Source organism: Ptychodera flava, chromosome 11, assembly GCF_041260155.1.
Source record: "Ptychodera flava strain L36383 chromosome 11, AS_Pfla_20210202, whole genome shotgun sequence".
Lineage (NCBI taxonomy): Eukaryota > Metazoa > Hemichordata > Enteropneusta > Ptychoderidae > Ptychodera > Ptychodera flava.
The window spans coordinates 3,673,374-3,697,048 of NC_091938.1; the positions used below are offsets into that span (position 1 = coordinate 3,673,374).

The 23,675-nt window shown below is 37.5% G+C and overlaps 2 protein-coding genes across 3 annotated transcripts in view; both read left to right on the forward strand.

The window, feature by feature from the left end:
• Positions 1-34: 34 nt before the first annotated feature.
• Positions 35-13,538, forward strand: LOC139143292 (uncharacterized). The gene is made up of 4 exons (XM_070713517.1): positions 35-210; positions 11,423-11,705; positions 12,376-12,454; positions 13,159-13,538. The coding sequence occupies exons 1-3, from the start codon at positions 63-65 to the stop codon at positions 12,413-12,415; spliced, it is 471 nt and encodes a 156-aa protein (XP_070569618.1). The 5' UTR covers positions 35-62; the 3' UTR covers positions 12,416-12,454; positions 13,159-13,538.
• A 3,415-nt stretch (positions 13,539-16,953) lies between these two features.
• Positions 16,954-23,675, forward strand: part of LOC139143312 (2-Hydroxyacid oxidase 2-like) — a 30,386-nt gene continuing 23,664 nt past the window's right edge. For both annotated transcript variants that reach the window (XM_070713542.1, XM_070713543.1), the window contains exons 1-6: positions 16,954-17,040; positions 19,163-19,312; positions 19,645-19,796; positions 20,455-20,756; positions 21,166-21,396; positions 22,525-22,683. In XM_070713542.1, the coding sequence (XP_070569643.1) occupies positions 19,176-19,312; positions 19,645-19,796; positions 20,455-20,756; positions 21,166-21,396; positions 22,525-22,683 (981 nt within the window). In that variant the 5' untranslated portion in view covers positions 16,954-17,040; positions 19,163-19,175. The remainder of the gene's footprint in view (positions 17,041-19,162; positions 19,313-19,644; positions 19,797-20,454; positions 20,757-21,165; positions 21,397-22,524; positions 22,684-23,675) is intronic.

Below are 23,675 nucleotides of genomic sequence, written 5' to 3' on the forward strand. Positions count from 1 at the left end.
ATATGCATGCGAGCATTATATATTATTTTTGTCATTCAAAGGAATGACGATCGTAAAGTCTGATGTTATACGGACGAAACCTGTCAGAAGAAGAGGACATTTGCCGACAGCACATCAGCCAGCTTTCCGACCACATAATTTATAACAATCACAGAGCCACATATTTAGACCAGGACAGTCTCATCGCAACTTCGTCATCCAAGACAACAGGTTGGTATCTGTTCATTTTTGATACTTTCCTATTTCAGCTCTATAGTGTAATATTCAAAGTGCTGTACATCTTCCCAAGTTTCACCACTGAAGGATACGTTTGACGTTTCGTTGATATCTGATCATGAAACCCACGATTGGAACTTTGTCCGTGAAAGTTCCCAATGAAAATATATTTGTGTCTTGAAGAAGTGGTAAATTGTTTTGATTTTCACATATTTTAAGATGTGGTTATAGCGTCACCAAGCAACAGAAACTACAGTAAATAGTATGCTTATGTGACACGAAACATTTAGCCTTGCCGTTGTAACATCAGGAGTGAAGCATTTGTTTGAATCAAGTCTCCAGTCGCCTTCTCAGACGGCAGTCGAACTGAAAGGGTAGGATATACTAATCGCCGCTTCTAGGTTTCAAAGACAGTCGTTGGACGAACGAAAAGGAAGTATGCAAAGTTACAATCGCATGAGAAGCCGAGCCATAGGCTACTCAATTTGAATCCTTTCTTGTGATGTTGTACATGATACACGGCGTTGTTTGCTCCACTCGTTGGCAAACGTCATATTTTAGAGATGTTGGTCAGATAAGGGAAGATAATCAAACATCTAGATTATAAATCAAATTAATTTATTGCGTAACCCCAAATTTTTAAGAGATTCATAGGTTTTTCCCCTAATACTATTGACCTATTCCTTTGTATTTTTATGTCTCTGTGTCATGCCTGAGTCATTTCACGACGAACATGATAAAATCAAGATCGGGTGATACCAGCTATCCGTATCAGAGAGTATGCCTTAAATGATTTCATGAATGTCTGGGCAATGTTTCCGAAAGAAACCGTTTATTTTTGTAATCTGACGATACGTGTACAGTTTGATGAAAGCGGATAATAGACATTTTAAATGCAAAACATGGCTAATGTCACGGAAGAATGTATAAGTAACATCTTGAAAGTCACATTTTGCTGTTCTCGTCCTGGTAGAGTCGTTATAAGATAGCTTGAACGACAAGGCCTCACGTCACATATTTAAATGCAAAGATGTGACTTCGTTGGTCATAGTGTATTGACTCACCCTTCTCACAGACTACCAATTGCTCAAAGTCTGCAGACTACTTGATATCTTTCAACATGCCACATTTTTCCAATTTATTTCCTAAAGTGAAAGTTGGTAAACTACAAGAGTTTGATATGCTACATGGCATATTCACAAATTTGACTTTATCCTCAGTATAACTACTGAATTATATTTTTGTTACACAGTCGGTAGTATGCTCGTCATACTATTTTCAGAAGAAAAGATTTAATTGTCTATAGGTTTGTGAAAACTCGAAATTTGTATTTGCCTGACTGGGATACTGGCAAAATCGCCAATTCGTCATTAAAAGGAACATGACGATGAGTTTATTAATTGTTCACTGACGAATGTTTCGTGTGTCCAAATTTGCATTGTTAATATCTTCAGTCTGTTCGAATTTACCGGTAGGAAATGTGTTAAGACTCTAAAATTAATCATAAAATGCAATCATGAAAGATAGATAGATAGAGTTATTGGACGTTAGGTTTCGACGAATGTTCGAAACACGCTATTACTAGGTTTTAAGTGGAGATTAAGACGAGCTTTGAATACGCAAATAAGTTATTAGCGCGATTTTTCATTTCTTAAATCCATCTAGGAGATGTAAATACCACATTTCGATTTGAATACATGACTAAGCCGAAACACCCTTTAATCATCTTAAGGATACAACATTTTCTTCTTTCGTCTCATTTTGTGGCAAATAGCACATTTGGAAATCAATATATCTTTATTGTACAGCCAAAATTACACATGTGTTCCTCTCATGCCATATCTGCATTCGCTGATGCGTTCATTGCACAAGTGGAATATTGACAGGTGTCAGTTATAGCGTGAACAATTGTTCGCTACGGCTTGTCAGTGATGTGCATTCCGGCGACGTCGGCTTCAAGTAGAAATGAAGGAGGCGTAGGACTTAGTATTTTGTAGAAAAGATTGGAACACAGGTAATTACGCAAGTGAAGGTAGCACGTCTTTTGAAACATGCGTTACTATTGTACACCGTCATTAATGTTATGGGTACATACATGAATACACACACAGTTTATATATATATATATATATATATATATATATATATATATATATATATATATATATATATATATATATATATATATATATATATATATAAGTATACAGATGTGTTCGTGGGAAATTACAGTGCTCCATGCGGAAAGCAGAGCGTTATAAATAATAACACAAATTACTTCAAGTACAAAGTAATAATATCTGTTACTTAATAAGTTTCATGCATCCTGCAATCTTCAGACAAAAGTGATAGATATATATATATATATATATATATATATATATATATATATATATAATATATAATATATATATATATATATATATATATATATATATATGTATGTATAATCTAAAATGGAGGGACGGCTGATGATTTTGACTGCATTACGTGTATCATCACTGTTTACATCAACTAACTTTATGTATGTGCCATTTAGCACTTTTGCATCGAGCACGCTACTACCGCCTCAATATGGAGTATGATAAACACTATATGTATACGTACGATATGTCAAAATGTTGAAGCTAGAAAAACCAGAGACTTGAAATTCCACGCACTCGTGACATTATCAGACGATTCGTATTATGAGGCTACGAGTTCACGGATCTTCAAAGTTACGAACTATCCTAATTTGTTTCGTACTTAATCATCAAGAAGTGAAATATACATAGAGAGAATATTTAGAGAATGCATAACCCGATCATTAATTTTCAATAAGTTGATAACTGACACGACGTGACTGTTCCTCAGAATATCAATTTGAAAAGAAAATTAGAAAGCTCGAATACGAAAGCCCCTCACGTACCTTCGGCATAAGAAAGAGCCTTGAAAATAGAGATCGCGAAAAATTAGAAACTATAAGCAGAAACACGGTCTTACTTGTCCTTTCAAATGTCGAAGCTACTCCCCTCACATTTGAAGATAACCACGCTTTGATAGTTAATATGAAGGACCAACAACATTGACTTTTCGATGATAGTGTTCATCGTCTATCAAAACTTTTCAGAGAAATTTACTGCCCACTTCGATGGGGATGTTAGTATTTAGCCTGTAGTATGTTGCCGGAGGACGTACATATCTATCACCCCACATGCCGCAACGGTTCATGACTTCAACGGTCGACTTCATTACTTTAAGTAAAACGAGGGTATGCAACGGTGGTTTTTGCGTATCTGTTTGGGCAGAATATTTATTACGTTCATTTGCAAAGCTAGCATGCTACGAAACCGAAGGAAGAATAATAATGTTGCCACGAGGGGATAGTGTCCAATCAATCATATTCTCTTTGACAGAAATTTAGAGAATATTCAAACTCAGTTCATATCACTAGCTGGATCATATTCTAACGCTGTGAACTTGATGAATACAAATAAATGAACTTACAACTCTAGAGCAGAGTCATGTTTAACCCTCACACAAGGGAGTTGCTTCACTAGGCCAGCATTAAAGATTATATCCCTTACTATCTCTTGTAATGAAGAATTGCATTGCATTTATCGTTTGTCCTTGTGACACCCCTCCGATAATCTTACCACACACCCCCCTAGAGTAAAGAGATATGTATCTATTTGCAAGGGTACAGCTACTCATATGGGTATACTTGTCAGATGTATGTATGTATGTATGTATGTATGTATGTATGTATGTATGTATGTATGTATGTATGTATGTATGTATGTATGTATGTATGTATGTATGTATGTATGTATGTATGTATGTATGTATGTATGTATGTATGTATGTATGTATGTATGTATGTATGTATGTATGTATGTATGTATGTATGTATGTATGTATGTATGTATGTATGTATGTATGTATGTATGTATGTGTATCTGTGTATCTATCTATGTATCTATCTATCAATCTATCTATCTATCTATCTATCTATCTATCAATCTATCAATCTATCTATCTATGTGTTTCTGTGTCTGTCGGATAGTCGGTGTTATTGATGCATGCAGGCGGGCAGGCAGGTGGGCAGACAAAGATAGGTCGGTAGTTGGATAAGTGGGAGGATTGTTATGTAGGAATTTGTGTGTATGCAAGTGAATTTGCCAGTGACTGTGTAGATATGAAGTTATATAGTGTGCTACCGTGGACGTGTTCACAGCTGTAAATCTCTCATTCCTAATATCCATAGTTCCCATTGGCCAAGTCGCCAATCACCGAATTGCCTATACCTAACTGCCAGGCTATTACTAGAGGGCAGAAGATAAAACCATTTCTCAACATTTATGGTGATAATAGTCACATGAAAGTCCACTGGTTTGGTTATTATGGCGGAAAGTGAAAGAGTTCATGATGACAACCCGAACGGGAAACAGATTTATGAATAATACATTACAAGTAATGCGTTCCAACTGCTAAGAACTGCAATTATCTCTCGAGAGATGGGGTATCTGAACTCATAAATTTGTTGATGGTTTAACTGTGAATTCGCAAGCAACGCAAAAGTAATTACCAAATCGTACGCCGGGCTTTTGTGTGATCAATATTCCATTTACTCTCGTGAAGAAAAAGACACGCGTGGGTCTCAACCTACAGTGTCGCGAAAGAATTGTTAAACAAGAGATGACGACTGATGTGTGATCTCACCACTGTGATGGCATTCAGGCCACAGTGAAAGAAAAAATTCTAATATTCCTCGATGAGAAGACCTTTTTGACATTAAGAAATTAAAATCAAACATATGATATACCGTGTAGTCGGATCTTTTCCTGTCTGGAAACGCGTTATCCGTCCCAATGGACTGATTGTTCTTGCTAGTGCCATTCCACAACGGATGCTTTCCTGAAATTTGCCAAAAGGTCAACCAAGATAAGATAAGTTTGCAGATAGAGCCATTAAGGGTGCGATCTAAGTTGTTAATTTTGGAAAGCGAGCGACGAATGTAAAAATAAATGGTTTCAGTACAGATGTTATCATGCGTTCTTTCACTGCGTAGGGGAGATATCACGCTCAATTATCCGAAGCTGCTGTTTTATATTGGTTTGACCTACTTTAATAATTCTTATCGCTCAAGAAATCGGCCTTTTTATAGATTATTAACGAGGCCTCATAGTATACACCTGTATCTCTGGGTAAACTTTAATTGTCTGATTTAGTGACTGAAACAGCTGTGTGTACTGAGGGGCCGTTTACGCGATCTAACTTCAAACGCGCTTTCTAGTAGTCACAAATTACATTCTCTCTTATTGCTTGTCTTTCATCATTTGGCATTCACCAGGCAAGTCAATGAAAAATGACTCTCTCCCAAATGCGTCCACTTCCGGTTGCGATTGATTATTGGAAAACAAAGTCTTCACTTTACATTTGACATTGTGTAATATGCAATTAATTATCCCGATGAAAAGCAGCGCACGAAATATTGACTGAAGTAAGGACACAATATACACTATTAAGGATAGCGTTGGGACGTCTTCCGAATTCGTTGCTCGGAATATATTAACTGCGATCGATAGGTTGTAATGTCGAAGGTATGCTAAATATGTCGGTTTGTATTATTTAACAATCGGTTGCTTTTTGAATAATTGGTTTTCATTTTAAATGTTTATATATTCCAAATGTGTGTGATAAGTTTTACTTTTCATTTATATTGTTATTGAACACGCACATTTTTTATTTATTTCGCCTCATTTGTTCGCTTCAGCTTTTTACCTAGATTGATGTAAAACATTTAAAACCAGAGTGCATTTAAATGTAGCAGCAATTCTCCACCTTACCGCAATGGTACTATAAATACTAACTGCGATTGAATCTCTTGTTTAGTAATTACAAAACACAAAACGCATGTTTCCATTTTCTCTACCAATACAGTTACCTGTTCATCAAAAAGCAGTTACATTTTTGTCTCAAACTTTATCAACAACTACATATATTGTTAGCGCGTTAACATGTTGATATTTTTCATGTGCATGCGTTTTATTGTGTTTTATTTTATTGTATTTTGCCATTCCTTTAGATTTGTGCACCTGATCAATAGTATTGGAAACATTTCTGAATTGGAAAGAGTCGTATCAGACTTTCAAGTTCTTTGATTTTAAATACTTCCACGACTTCTCAACGTCTGTGGCCGTGAACTTGTATGTATTTTGTCGGCAGATTAGTAGATTTCTTCTCACAATTTATTCCAGTGAGGAGTCGGTGTTTTGAACAACGTCCTGGTATTTCTGTGCTTTCTGTATTTAAGTTTAATTAGCTTTGTTTTCCATGTAAATAGGGATTTTACATTGTATCGATTAATGGAAAGGGGTGGACTCATAATTGTGATATTTGGTTGATTGAAACAAAAGAGTGTTGAGCAATTTTGGAAATATACATGAATAATACGAAAACTCAGTTAACACTTGTTCTGCGTGTCAACATTCGAGTAAGTTGATGGCTCACTAATCTTCCAAATCGATGTTGGAATGACGGAAATTATGAATCTCCCGTAAGCGTTGCCCAACCCGATATATTTACTTTCAGTTCCTTTCTTAAAAAATGAAAGTTTTAGCTATTTTTCAGCTGAACATGTGCATAAGAATTTAAATTATCACTTCTCAGGCCTTCCAAAACAACAGTTATATCTGTTGCAAATTTAAATGTTATGACCACGCCTTATCCATACTTGTAGAATCATTTAGATTTCCAATCCAACAATTTTGTTTATTTTCACATTTATTATTCAATGTGGTTCACATGTAATAAACAAGTGCAGCATTTCAAGAAAGGAACTGAAAGTACATTTATCGGGTTGGCAACGCTTACGGGGGATTCATAATTTCTGTCATTCGAATGGGATAAAGTGGGTGTATTTCAAATCCTTTTAGCTGCCAAATTAATCTAGTGACGTATTGATTTTTTTTGTCGTAATTTCATCCTCACATATACTTCTTACTGTTAGAGGAAAATAACGAAATTGTTGGTGAGAATTTAGTGGCTCGATCACCCTTAAGTTCCATATGGGTCGTAACCCATATCAACATATCCAGATAGTACACACTTAGATTTTGAACATTTAGCGTGTTTTAGCATGAACTTGAACTCGACCGTGCATATAGAAATCTTGAATGTTAATTATCTTGGCCAACTTCGACGCGAACCATAACCTATTAAGAAACCGGGAAACGGAAGATTAACTGCAAGACGCTCATCTCTTGCCCCGGGACTCAGATCGAGACGTCGACATCGATGGATGTCGTCTGATTAGCCGAAGACATGTCATGGCGAGGGCATATTAGTATCCTCGCACAGCCAATCAAATATTAAATAGGATCATAATGCTTCATATACTGAGGGTCAGATTGGACAACTGATATGAAATTGAATTTCTGACACTGGTTACTTTAATTGAGATTTATTAGGAGAATGAAATGATGAATGATTAGCAGCCTTGACACTTTTCAATATCGTCGGAAATTCTTTTCTAAAGCCCAGTGACAATATTTTACTGAATAACAATTAACTAATATTTTCGATCCACTGAACTAGTTTTTAACAACATTATGAATGATGTCGCCTGAAGACAGCAAAATTTATTGATAGATTTTAATCTGCCCCGGATGAGAAAACACAGAGGTATATACCACCCCGTTGTTGACTAATGTCATAATTAATGAATATACTTTTACTTGTCCTTCACATATGTTGTGTCCTTAAATATCCTTTCTGCTAAATAATAATGGAGTACTATATTGTAGAATCGAGCATAACAAGCGTTCCTCTTATTTTTGACGCCCTCTTTAAAGATGCTTTTAAAGTTAAGGTAATTATCCCGTCAAAATGTCATATGATTGATAAATGGCACAATACGAAATACATGTTAAACTTTGATGACATCATGGCTAAGCGCAGGGAATACGTCACGACCATGGCACCAACAAAGTCAAAATGACCTTTAAGTTTCCAACACCGTCCAGCTGAGTGCATCATACAAGACCATCAATATCTTAGACGTAGCACGTCACAAGGTACTCTTGTTCCAAACATCGAAGTTAATCAATGATTATCTTTAGCATGCATAAACCCGACCACCCTTTCCCATACAAAATGGCTGGCATTATTGTCCTGATGAAATTACCACAATTCACTTATTTCAAAACTTAAGAAGAAGGGAGCGAGAGAAAACGGTGACAAAATGGGCCTTCAACTATAGCACAGACGCATAATGCGGAAACAGAGCATTTAGAAATAATTTGGCTCGCTCTTTTCCAAATCAGCATTTTCGCTACTTTTTGTCGTCTGCGTCGCTTCCACTGTCATAGCCGAGTATGCGTGCCATATATTCTTCGCATCAGTCCCGGGCGCTGAATCGACGACAACCGCGAAATATTGAATTCTGCTTTGCCTTTTTTCGTGCAAAAAGTACGGAGGAAACAATGTTTAACGTCATAAACACACATTTGTAGATAGATTATAATATACTAGCAATAATACTCTTGTAGGCGAGTATACACTCGATTTAGGTACAAAATTCGCTCCATATAGCACTCGCCCAGCAGCTCATGCTATGTGTCGCGCATTGTACCCATACCTTGTGTATATTCGCCGTCGGCGGCAGTTAGTGTTTCATCTATAAAAGTGTTCAAACAAACCAGGTTTCCTGGTACCTTCGGTAAATTTGAAAAACATATTCACTCGCACCCAGGAAAAAGACAATTTTCGATAGGCATGATAGTGTCAGATAGGAAACAAACCAAGATAAATGACCTATACAAACTTCGGGCCTCTTTAATTCGTCCCAGTTCCCAGAAGAGGAAACTCTATTAAACATTTCAATTCATGGTTAATATATCGGTCCGCTTTTCAGCACTAAACTCAATTGTCACATTTGAAGGTTCTAACATTTTTCACCAGTGTCACTATGCTCTTGTAATCAAATTGTAGGCATTAACGTTGACTAAGGAGCAAACGTCATTATAGACAAGGGACTGTTTATGTGTGACCGCAGATTTCGCGATTTCCTTTCTGTATCCTTCATTGCCCGTTGACGATTCGTTACTGTCATTGGTAAACAAAATCCCGAAATAGCATAATGAATCAGCCGAAATATTCAACTTTTAAGGTAGAACGCGCCTCGGGGACAGATAGCCGGATTCTCAAATTTCTACAATTCTTTTCTGATCTGTCACTTGTAGGAGCTCATTTTAAAGTTCTTGGATAAAGAAAAACTTCCACCGGCTTACTTATTCGAAAATCCAAAGTTGAATTTTCCCCTGTAGGGTTAACACAGAAATGGCGGCCATTTTGAATTTCAAATATCGTAAAATGTAGGGTAATTTGTTTTGCTAGTTTCAAACTTTGCACGGTGACCCATGATTTTTATTGTTGATTTAGTAACAGAATGGTCGAAAGTTTCATTTAGGAAAGTTTGAGCAAAAGTTAAAGTCTTGTACAAAATGAAAATATATCTGACTGATTAATATATGCATGAAAGCTGTATGCTAATAGTGTGTACTTGTGATGGCAATTTTCAGTATGCCATACATCTCTCAATTTTGAAAAATGAGGTCCATATATCTGAAGCCAAGAAGTGTTTATTATTGAATTAGAATTCGATGCCCACTGAAGATTTCCATTGATTATAATTTCTTTGTCAAATATTTCAAAATATGTAACTGATGTGACATGTTATTAATTTTGATTAGGTGAAAAAGGATCGAGAAAAGTAGGCCATTGATAAGTTTCTGTGTAAATTCAACTAGTGCAAAACTTTAATCATGTAAAGTGTTTCTAAGATTGATGAAATTTACAGGAAAATGAATATAAAAATAAATGCTGGCTAAAGGCGAAGCAATTAACCCATACTGAATAATGAGCAGTACGCCATGTCTCCAATTTGGCACAGCAAATCATTTTGTTTAATGAGAGCATGAAAAAGTAATAAATTAGCAGCTGTGTTAAGTCAATTTCAATCTAGTTCCGTCGTTAAAATCCAGTGGTTGTTGGTGTCCTTTTAATATCGGACTGTGCGGCTGGCTTTGTTGTTTTCATGTTTATTGGTCGCCGGCGGCGTGTCGTCCACAGTAGTAGTAAATAACGCCGCTTTGACGCTAGCTTATGCCGACTTTACCGTACACGGACACGTACCCACCCATCCACCAACTCCATTACATCAGGGCTGTTGAGTGACGATCTCCTCATCGGAGGGACAATTCATGTGCAAGGGATGAATGAGCCGCGTTGTATGGTATTTCTAACTATAAGTGGGAGTTCAAGCCGAAAAAGGTCGTAGATTTGAAAAGGCGTTAAAATTGGAATTCGTTTTTGTACAATATCGTAGTTTCTCTACTCAGTCTGTTTCTGAAGTTAGCAGCACACATACCATTCAGCAAAATGGTGTACGTATATTTTATTATTTTTGTACGACAGTGAAGACATGGCTTCCTTGACTGTATACACGGAGAACAAATTACAGTTTGCTGTATAAAGATCAGAATTTCGAAATGCAAGGTGTTCATATTGTTTTAGCGGGTGTTAAGTTCTGACGTAAGACCATGGGCTCTTACTAAAATCGATGGTGGTCACAGCGCAAACAGGGCAAGAGTTTGAGAGTTTAATCATATAAGATTATCTGTCCATAACTTTTTAAAAGCTAGACGCCCTGCAATACCTAACTGTAATATCGAAGAAACTAGTAGAAGAAATAAGTAGTCGATAGTAGAATCTATGATGCCGAATCACTATAATTAAACTCATTGTCTCATTAAAACGGCAAAAGTAGGCGCCCTCACCGGCAGCCCTGTGAGATTGAAATTAAATTCCACGTTGGCGTGATAGCCGATCAGTTTGTCAAACAGAAGTGAGCAAAAGACGTCGACCAGCAGCGTAGACCTAGTCTGGTGAGAATAGGAAAAGTGTTTATTTATACTTTTCTATTGGACACACATAGGCCACGGTATTCAGTTTGATGTGTCTTACACCCTATTCATTGACATTAGTACATTTTGATCAGCAACAAACAGAAGCACTTTTATATTCAGTGTATATTTGATTTTGTCTCAGATAGCCTTCATGTAATGTCATTTAAATTTAATATTTTAGTGACCAGTGATTCATATCGTTCCTCGTTGTATGTTGCCATCTGACATCCTTTCTCTCTCTTTCCTCTTTGTTACAGAGGACAATATGTATTCCAGGTCATTCGCAGTTGCTGTTCTCCTTGCTGTCACGCTCTGCATACATTCCAGCCAGGCCGTCAATATCTGCAAAACGAGGGCGGGAAGAAAATTCAAATCCTGTCAAAAGTCACGACCCGGAAAACGCGGAGAGGAGTCCGTCATAACCAACGCTATATATGCTCTTTTGGAAACAGCTGTGAACGTCGTGCAAGAAATGGACCAGAGTGAACTCAACCAACTTTTATTGGATGCCGCTGAATCATCGAGCGAGGAAACTGACAAGTGAGTGTTATTTTGGGGATGTACTTTAATTTGTCTACTAACCTTTTCATCTTTGATGTAATTGATCGCCCATGCGTTGGATACTATGTTGTGGATGTATGGTTTGCTTTACTCACGGTGCTATTAGCTATGTTATAGAACATCTTGACATCGCCGACGTTAACTTCGTCGACGTATCAGAATCCAGAAAAGTTTTCTACGCTATCCTGGCAGTAATTCTTATTAACCCCGGCTCTTTTTATTTCCATCAATGTGTTATTCATGTTTTGGTTAGCACTTATGAGAGAAAAACTACCGGTTGTGAGATTTTGTCCAGTAAACACGGAAGGTGAAAAAAAAATTACGCAAAAATGTACAATATTCTTAGGGGCAAGACAGCTGGTCGCAGAAGACGCTAAAGTTGTCCATTCGCGCGAACTATCTGTGAGCTAATGAATTGTTGTGTACACAGATTTTGAATGTCCGGCTTGACAAACTCTATCGACCTCTCTTAGCACATTATTTCTTTTTTCGACAAGGAGAGTTGATTTATCAATTGTAAATCAATAATTCTGTCATCATGTCGAAAGACGGCCATATGATTGAAAGCAGAAAACAACTGGGACACAAGTGCTCTGGGGTGTTCATTCAAAGTTACTGAGTAACCCCCTCTTTGTCCTTTTCATTTCAGTGAAGTACCCGAATTCGAGGAAAATGAAGCAGGTTTTTAAAATGATTGTAAACTAGGTGTTGTAGAATAGATTATTCAGGTAAGAAATCAAGATTGTCCGTAATACGAGCTAGTAGTGCTGTTTAATTTTTAACATATCGATACTAATTTTACTGCTTGCTGTTTACGCGTGACGCAGAAAGTACAAATAACAAAAAAACCGTTCTTGCTCACTCTATACCTGAGAACTGAACTATTTATATTCATGTGCTTGCGATTACTTTTCACTAGAAAAGAAAATTGATTATTTTAATGTGATCCACTATGCTTTTGAGCAGTACTTTACGTTTAATATTTCCATATAAGGCCATTTAAAGAAAAGTCTTTGTTTGCCGTCCTTGGATTTTTGAAAAACCTACTGGCCAGCAAGGGGAGAAAAACAAACACAGACAAAAACACAAGTGTATGAAGATAAGCTCAATTTTTATTTGGTTTCCTTTGGAAAAATAATATTTTCATCTGTAATAGTGTTAATTTGTGTTTGTTTTCTTAATTTTCTCTAAAAAATCTACCAGCACGCGGCCGGGAAACGAAGAATTTAATTTCAAAGTGCCTAAACTCATGCATACAAAAGTAGAGAAAGACACATGATTTGACAGCATTTTTTAAGAAAATGATGAGGTTTTACAGAACGACCAGGTGTTCCCTTCCATTCATGTGCACTTTATTCGAAAAAACCACAGAATTTCTTATACATGTACGTTTCTTAGGGTTACAAATGTTATTGAATTTTTCTTTCTACAGATTTCAACGTTGTGTGTCCTTGTCACCTATCACCGGCAACTCAATGTAGTATGTATATAATTTCAAACCGTCGCACAACATGGCGGAAGTCTAAAGATCCACACTCTAGTCCTGACTCTTTCACGTTTTACTTCTGTGTCTACTTTCAACAACATATGATCGTCTTCACCTTCTATCAACAGAGGGCAGGCATCCATCAACGAAATCATCGGTACAACGTCACAGGATATCTTCAGCATTAAATGAAGAAGGCGTGTTAACCTTGAAAGTGACAATTCATTCACTAAGTTCTACATTCCTCGCGGCATTGCTATTATTTCTCTGTATATCTTATCATTTACATTGCGTGCTTAATCAGAATAAACATATTTTCAAACTTAGCGTGTCGTCTTCCTTGTAGAATGTTTCATCTATGTATAGCGCCACCACCGTCTGGCTGCTATTAATTATTAGTCTTCAAGGGCTAAAAATACCTAAGGGTGATTTACTGCAAATGAGGTACACCACATGAAATTACGGGTCACTCATTCGGGCGATATATCTATCTCAAATGTAATTGACGTGAAGGACTTCACTGATGCATGGCGGATCATCATAACGTGCGGCTGTTAATATTTGACGTTGATATGAATGGGAAATTCACGGTGATGATCGTCGAATCGATAACATGGAGATCTAGTGATTCAGTGATTGAGGGAGTGCCATGAGAAATTTCATAGATAGAATTCCATCTGTTTCAAACGACGGTGATTGATCTGTAGGTTTGGCAAATCGCAAGGGAAACACGGAATCTTAACTATGGAATAGATATTATGTTGTAATGTCGAGAGGGCGCTACAGGTTAATTAGACAGTAATTAAGAATTTTGGCGTAATTCCGAACGGCATTGTTGACGTTATGGAACATTCCTGAAATAGATTTATTGTGTATGATCTTGGTTTACACAAAGATAAGAATATGTGGATTGATCATTTTGCCGCAGTATGAATTTTAATTGTGCAATCATCATGTCACGTCACCACAGTCTTCGCTACAACAATCGAACTCTGTTTCATTCTATGCCCGGGTTTTTCTTAAAGTTCCTTGTGAAAAAGTTCAACGTTACACATATAATTTCATTACTAAAAAACGCAGCAATGAGAAAATAAAACACTATTTGAAAAATAGATTAAATATATGTTTTTGTGAGAAATATGCAAACGCTTCTCCCGGGACCTGGTTCTCGGGTTAAAGAGTTTCATCGTCATACACAACCTTAACTGACATATGTGACAGCGGTAAATAGTTTGCTTTACTCTTGCATTTTCCAAATTGTTGATATTACGGTATTCTAGCATAGGCATTTATTTTGTAAAACATTCTGCAATCATGACTCTGCTAGTGCCGTATTTAGTCTACGTGTTACTGACAAAAATAGTTCTAGGAGTGTAATAATATTGCTTACATACAGCCAGTCGGATATACTTAGCATAGGGAAATGTTAATGGGTGGTTGTGCGGGTAATGGTACAGCATAAATATATTAAATGTATCTTTATGACGTTATTGCACAAAGCCGCGTTTTGGCTTACACTTCCTACCGGAACGATCGAACACTAACACTTGCCAATAAATCTTGACTCCAGTGAAAAGATATAAAACCACATCGTTCTTTACATCTATCCCTTGGCAACTAAAGTGAAACTGGAATTGGCTCGGTGAAATAAAATTGAATGTCAACATTGAAGGTTGTACTGTTAGCACATGTGAAGCCGAGGGAGGCGATCACTGGTCTGTCTTAAAAAGAATGGAAATAAAAAAAAGATATCACATCAGGTAACACTTCAAAGCCAGGAGTGTTTAATTAGATTGTAAATTATATCTCCGAGAAAGTGTTGGACGTAAGAGGGTGCTCTCGTTACGTTGAAGTCACAGCATCAAGCCTGATGAGCAAGCGCCACCCAAGGTGGTGTTTACGGTGCAGCCGATCATCGTTAACTTGTCAACCAGTGATTTTCCGTTGCTGTTAAGGTAGTATGCGCCTTGAAAGTAAAATCCTTAAACGTTCGCTCAAACTTTTCTCAAGGAATCTTTCAACCATCTTCTTTCAAAATCAAGATAAAAATCGGGGGTCACAGTGCAAATTTTGATACTAGAGAAACAAATTACCAACAATTTACCGATATTCGACATTCAAAATGGCCGCCGTCCCTGTGTTAACTCTATTGAGACGATTTTCGAAAAACTAAGACGATGAAAAGTTTTCTTACACCAAGAGTTTTAAAACGAACCTCAACATGTGGTATATCAGAAAAGAATTGTAGCAGTTTATACGAATATCTGTCCCAGAAGCGAAAAGGTTCACATAGTCGCACTTTCTGGTGATAAGTTATTCAACTACTCCATTTGATACAGCTAGCCGTCCTGCTTAAAGGGCGGTGGTCGTCGGAACAGCGCTCAAAGGTCACTAAGGACCCCTAAGACCGATATAAACACTGTATCCAAGCTACGTTATCGATTGATGAAAGTTAAAACATGTTTGTCTTAATGTACATTGTAAAATTTAAATGTTGCTGCTATTTTGACATGATGCATCTATATATAATGCATGAAATAAAATGTTTTTAAACAAAAAAGTTGCACATGCGCAGTACCGATGACCACTTCCCTTTAAATCAGTATCCAAATTTACACACGTTACAACCATAATCCTTTAGGTATAATATCAGCCATATTTCTAACAAACAGCACTATTCAAAGTTATAGCAGTATCGTTTTCCCCTAGATATATTTATTCCCTTGATACCCATATTTAATTACATATGTTCTTCTTATCATATTATAATCGTTTGGATGGTGTAAAAGTTTTCTTATTGGAAATTTTTCGTTTGTAAAACACATTATTCATACAAATATAGGCTTAAAAATTTATTTGATGTATTCTGCATTTGAAACTGGTTTCTGTAAAATCGTTTTGTGTGAACTTGTATGAGTTTGGCAGTTTTCTCTGTTGCCAGCTGTAGTTTTTGTCACAAGCGAAACTTTAATTCAGTCAGCAAGTCATCCGCTCAGCGTTCATTTGTTTGTTTATTAACTTTTATATATGTTTATGTATATATGTATTTACTATGTATAGTGCCAAACTACTAGCACTGCATTTAAGTGCACATTCAGTAAAGTGTATTCATGACTGTGGCATGTTGGGACTGGCAGGGACGGAGATGTGAAAACGCGTATCTACCATGGAAACCTGACAAATTTGAATTTTAAAGTATTCTACGGAAAAAAATGAAATAGTCTCTTGTTTGGAAATGAAATTTGAGGATGCAATTAAAACACTGAATTTACAAAAGATACACTGACTGATATCAATTGCAGGGTAGGACTACCTTGCTAAATGTTATTATGAATGCAGGCATGAAACGAATTTGATCAGAGTATCTGATTTTCATAATCGATACGAATTTTTGCTTCTCATGGTCTTCTGTTGTTGGCTATGCGTATTCTCGACCGCGGAGTGACGTCAGTAGGTGAAACGCATACGAGCGAGGTGAATGAGAGATCAGACGATACAGAAGAGCGAATGATACAGAAATTGTGTGGAAAAAAGCAGAACTAAAAGTTATGTCATTTAAGTATATTGAAACTTTAATATTGTTTTGGTGGTTGAAAAATCCAAACCCCTTCACGGCGCTGTGACGCAAAAATGACGTAAAAAACCCGCAAGTACCCGGATGACCCGCGGTCGAGAATACAACACCCACATCCACAGTCGATGTGCGCTGTCCTTTGATTTATCGCACTTCCGGTTACAGCGAATTCCCATGATTCTATCGGATCCGTGGATGGTCTGCATCAGCGATACCGGGCAGTGATATCGCGAGCTGTCGGTCTGTGTCAGCAGGTGAATAGTTGAACGTTTATGTATTTTATTCTACCATCTCAGATCAAAGATTTAAGTGGTTCAGTTGACGGCAGACACAGCCAATCGATCAAATGTAAACCCCTGCGAATCATTGAACACGTCAAGGTGCCAATGACGGCCTAATTTCTAAAGCCTTCAGACCCCCTCAGAGTCCCTGACCCAGAAAACTGACATGGCTAAATTGCACAGCTCGTGCCGTCATATTGCGACCTCGTTAGTAGGCCTTACTGATAACACGGTCACTCTACATAGTCATTGGTCACTGACCCTGAGACCTAGTCTACGGACTTCAGCCTGGGAACTATTTCTCAAGAAGTCAAGACGCTTAATTTTGCTTGATTCATTCTGTTTACGTCATGACAGATTTCTCTTTCTGAATATCAGATCCACTGCAGCTGTCTGTAGATGACACGATGACGTTTGTGTGTCTGGCGTCACCCCCCCCCCCCCCCCACCCGCGCTGCAGAGTCCACCGGGCTCAAAAGAGAGCAATATTCGCTTTTTGTTGTCCTGTAACCCCACAGGGTAACCTCATTGGCCCACTACCATAAATACAAGACCTGTCTGCGCACCCACATCTGCCATGTAGATGAGAAAACTCAATGCATCATTTATAAGATTTGTTGGGTGAGAGAGGAAGGCATATAGATATTTGCATAGTTACTACAGCCTTTCAGCGGTTATTTCTTTGCGGTTCCAATCGTGGCAATATGTTCTTCTGTATTGCCCATGAATGAGGACCTCCAGTGCAGTGGTAGAGGCATGTAATCATCTGATGATGGAAACGCACTGACCTAATTTACTGCTCACCACAGTCACTTGTGATCTATTCCGCTCTCGGACTATGCGCCCATAGACGTGTGTACATATGCCTGAGAAAAAACCCAAGTTGGGTTTTTCTCAGGCATATGTACACACGTCTATGAGGCGCATAGTCCGAGAGCGGAATAGATCACAAGTGACTGTGCTGCTCACTGACTGGTTGCAGCCCTGCGTACCGTGCTGTGTGTCCCGGCGTTATCCCACCACGGGCCGTATAACGCCGGTTGTAGGCTAAAGTACTGCAAAGCGGCTTGACTTTTCAGGATTGACATCGGTTTTGCAATCATTTCAAACAAATTCGCTTACATAGATATCCTCAGTAAGCAGTTGATTGTCGCTTTGACCCAAGCACAAACTTCAAAATGTGCGCCATCACAACCGCGTGACATTATAATGACGTTCTTCAACATGCCTCACACTCCAAAGACATCTGCTTCTATAAGCTTATAGGCAAATTCTTTATTTGCCGTCCTTTGATTTTTGAAAAAAAAACTACCAGCCAGCCAGGGAAAAAACAAACACAGACAAAAAAACACAAGTGTATGAACATAAGATAAATTTTATTTAGTTTCTTTTGGAAAAATGATATTTTTATTATCACGGTAACAGTGTTAACATTGTGTTTGTTTTCTTGATTTTCTCTGAAAACCTACAAGCACGCGGACGGCAAACAAAGAATTACATATAGAGCGCCTTAATACCTACATGTAGATATACGCAAATTTGTAGAGAGCGAATGGCCATCATAATAATTCCAGCCTGGTCTACGGATAATTATACACCCAAAGATCGAGTAAAATGATTGTTTCATGTTTACTGGATTTTTGGGTGTATAACATATATCCATAGATCCAGTACATATGAAGGAATGAAACGTAACCATAATATTGCAATAAGCAGTGCGAAGTAAAAAGTGAAATCTCGACAGTAGCAAAGTCATAGCGGTGATGAGTAAGCTTACTGTTCGGGTCAAAACATAGTTTTATCAGTCAAATTTCAAATTCACCAACGTTTGAAATGCCACGTGTCACAATGTGGCCACCCTTCATGTATGTTTGTAACAAATCTAGATCGTCCACTTCTCATAAAAATATGTGTCTATAACACGCTGTTTTCTGATTCCTAACAGCTTAAGTTTCAAACAATTTAATTATTCTGACTGCCTTAAAAGCATTATTAGAAAGTTGAAATGAATGGTATTTTCGATTAAGCCAAACAAATCTCCTTTTCAAATTAGTATTTATAGGAAAAACATTATATTATTGCATTTCTGGTCCAGTCTACATGTAGGCATGGCAGGTAAACCGACGTGTGTGGCGGAATATGAAGAGCTCTTCAAATCAAGATTAGACGAAACGGGATGGATATACTTTGTGTCTGGCAGTGATGAAGAAATAACCTTAAAGCAGAACAGGAAAGCTTTTAAAAGGTGAGTTCGCAAGGTACGATTTAAAACCGTATCATCATATTAAGCAAAGCGTTAAATACATTTGTGAGCTGTAGAAACATAAAATGGACTTTACTCTCTGCAATTTCATCTTTAAACAATAGATTCCTATTATGTATAGTTTGTCAGTCCCTATCAACTTGAAATCATTCGCTCATTTTGTTTTTTATTAATATGCATCCCATTATTGGACTTTATCTGTGTGATGTCGTTATAAATAAATAAATAAATAAATAATAACTGTGTGACATCATAAATAAATAAATAAATAAATAAATAAATAAATAAGTACAACTTATTGTTTGTCCTCGTAGACTTCGCCTGAAGCCTCGCTTGTTACGAAATGTAAACTCACGAGATTTATCAACATCTTTACTGGGTCAGAGAGTGGATTTCCCAATATGCATCGCTCCAACTGCCTTTCAAGGAGCGGCGTGCCCGGATGCAGAGTTAGCAACGGCGAAAGGTACATGTCGTATTTTCGATTAGATATTAAACAAACTTTTCTCAGCTGATACTTCCTCGCACTTTTCAAACTCAGTCAACTTTAAATGGATAATGTTTCTGACAAACGTATGATTACAATTAATCGTGTCACATCGTGTTACTCAAACGAAAATGCTCAGTACTTCTTTCTTTGTAATACGATCTTCTTAGTCTCACTCCAAAGAATTAAGGACAGCATCCGATTGATTGATCTCATCATATGCTCAATAACTTGCATAAATAAACACTTAACCCTTTGAGCGCCAAAGTCAATTTTTGTCTCCTTAAAAAATATACTGCAGTCGATATTTTTCAGATTTTTGTCAAAATTTTGATAAAAAACTTTCGCCAATGAAATGTGATGTCCGTTTGGTCCCAAATTATCAAAAAATTACAGAAAAAAAATCATAAAAATTGGAAAAAATGTTGCACTAAAATTTTGATGGGAACAATTACAGCACTCAAAGGGTTAAACAGACGGTTTTGCGAACCTCATCATAGAATTTTGTTCAATGTGTACGTTTCAAGTGATTAGCTAAAATGTCATCTTCTCCGAGTCCACTGAATTACAGGCCTTAGAGATTTTTTTGAAAAATAAATAGAATACATTAAAGAAGCCAACCTGATTTTTTGCACAGCTGCGGAAAAAATGGGAACGTGCATGATACTGAGTTTACATGCCAACAAATCGATGGAAGAAGTGATGACAAAATCACCAGCTGGATTAAAATGGCAGAACATTTATTTGTTTCGAAATCGCACCGTGACACTCGATTTGGTCAGACGAGCAGAGAGTTCTAACTATAGGGGGCTCGTTGTCACTATTGACAACCCATCGCTTGGTAACCTGACCAGAATTTACAAAGACAAAGGCATATCAACATTTTTTGCTGACGTCACAGGCAAGCATGGCTATGGGCATTGCAAAAAATACTTAAAGGTATGAGCATTATTTTTCTGTCAAGGATCTGTTTCGCTGTTTGATCAATCAGAAACTCAATGTTTACGATGCATTTTGTTGTGATCATACTACTTTGAAAAAGTATGCACTTTGAAAAAGCTACAAATTTCACGCCAAGACCTACTGCTCTGTTTTTTGCCAAGTTTGGTCCATTATAACACTATTATTTTTTTGTTCTTGAACAAATGTCAAAAAAAAAGTATATCCGAAGTAATTGCCAAAGACAGGACATATACATTTGGTACTCACGGCTTTAATGATGGAACGCTCGAGGGTCAAAGCTAACAATGGATACCCAAGAGTAGCCTCGATCCTACGATATCCAACAGCCTCGAATCCGCCCCATTTAGATTACAATAAAACAAGTATTATTGCACACTACATACAGGGTTATGATATGGGTCCAGTAGTTGCGGATGTCATGCCGAGCGATCTCGACAAGACAGACCCCTCCGCAACTTGGGAATACGTTGATTGGCTACGTACACAAACCAATCTACCAATCATCATCAAGGGTGTCCTAACAGCCGAAGACGCCATATTGGCAGTCAACCATGGTGCGAATGCAGTTATTGTATCAAATCATGGTGGTCGAGCTCTTGATTCTGTACCAGCAACGGTAATTTTCGACCTTAATTTTCTCTCAAACATACACTAAAGGCGAGATTGTGGAAAGTAAATATACCATTAACGTAACAGATGATGTTTTTTTCTTATTATTGTTATTTTGCCCAGCAGAACAAATTGCTTGATACGAAACATCTTAAATATTGTGCCGATAAGTTTTTCCGTCAAAGATTGAGTTGCCTCATTTCAAAAGAATATCATTTAACTTTGTTAATGAATTCTCATTGTTGGGAAGGCTGGTCGATACCAACGTCAGAAATTTCGATGAAATGAGAAAAGAGTGGCGATATAATCTCTGATGTTACTTCCCCTGTTCGGGAAACGATGAGTGACAAGTGACCGGAACCAATAGATTAGTTGAATTCAAGATTGGTTGTGGAGTCATCACAATATCAAATTTGTCAGTAAAATGTCGATTACAACTTATCAAATGATTGGATCAATCGTCCAGTTACGGTGTACTCTAACTCCTCATCATGTATAGAGATTAACAAACAAGGAAGTGCAGCAGCATAGCAAATAAAAAATAAAACCTTTCCATTGTATGGAATATAGTGTCTTTATAAGGATAGGAAACATATGTGTGACAGAACCGCAATAGCATTCAAATGTTACGATTGTTCGTAAAAGCTAGGTGAGTTAGTCTTTGCCGATACTGCTACCCAGCGAAACTTCGCAAACCATAATTAAATCCACTGATAGACTTGTAATGGTCATTCTTCCTCATGGTTTGTCCATAAGCCAACGATAATAATATTGTATAACGCGCCAATTTGTTATTTTTACAGCTTAAAATTTCATGAAGATCTCACCCCGTTTGCATAATGCTGCCTGATTATGACATTTGTGAGTTTGAGCTCATCTTTCTGATCAAAAAGTGAATGACAATTTATTTTGCATAAAAATTCTCGTAACGATCGGCGAGTTTAAGACAAATTCTGTGAAGAAAATAATTAATCTTTAAAATATTTAATCACAATGTATTCCACAGTGATATGCATGGTATTTGTGCCGTATTTTCATGTGCATTCCGCTTTGATGACTATTTCTTTACAAAAGTATTTGCTCTTAAACCGGTCCAGTTAACTCTGGTTATTCCATCTGCATGTTTTATATCTAGATAGAAGCATTGCCAGAAATTGCCAGAGCGATTGGTGATAAAGTGGAGGTTTATTTTGACGGCGGAATACGCAATGGTAATGACGTATTCAAAGCACTGGCACTGGGAGCAAAGGCAGTGTTTGTAGGTCGACCTATTCTGTATGGACTTGCACACTCTGTGAGTATAAACATTAAAGACTATGACAGAACCCCACGACCTTGGAGGGCGCTCTGTGGCATACCAAAGGTATTTTCCCGAGTGATACGGCGTATCCTGCGGCAGTACTTTTCCGAGCGAAGCACAGTCGCTCGAGAGTTATTCAGCTCTGGGACTATTCGCCCCATAGACGAGTATACAGAAGCGAGAAATACCCCAAGTCTGGAAACAGAATGGCTATAAAAACCATGCCATGTCACATTCCGTGTCCGATTTCACTGTGAAAATTAGCAAGTTCATCTATCATGCAACCGTCGATCGTTCCCTACCATTCTAAAAATTCATACCTGATACTTTATCTGATTCAAAAACGCTCGTTTCGTGTGATTTTCGGTCGAATTCGACGGACAACTCGCCAAAACCTGGGGGTGAGCAACGTTCCGGTCACCTCTTGGGTACCTCCACTTTACTGACGTTGGCGCAGCCTACCCATGAGGGATGACTGGAATGTTGCTCACGCTTATGTTTTGGCCAGGTGTCTCTTGAACTCGGCCGAAAATCACAGGAAATGAGCATTTTGTAAGCAGATGAAGTATCAGGTATGAATTTTCGTGTGATTTTCGGCCAAGTTCAGAAGACACGTCTGTGAAGACCTCAAAGTGGTCCCTGACTTCAAAGTGGTCCCCATCCTAAATGTCCGGTAAGATAGGGGGTTAAACTCAAGTCTGACGACACCTACCGCATAATGGACGCTTTTGTTGTCACACGGACGTTTCCGATGTAATATCAGCTGCTATTTTAGTATTTAATACCTAGAGTTGGGAAAAATGTACAAAATAAGCGCTGAGCACAGAATTAACAATGGGGAGGGCTAGTGTCTATATCAATCATGACTTATCTATAAAAAGACTCATTTGAAGTCATATCGATATTTGGAAGTCATTCTAATCGCTGCTCGTAAATACATAAATGGATATGAAATACAATTTGCAGCATTGCTGTGACGTATCAAT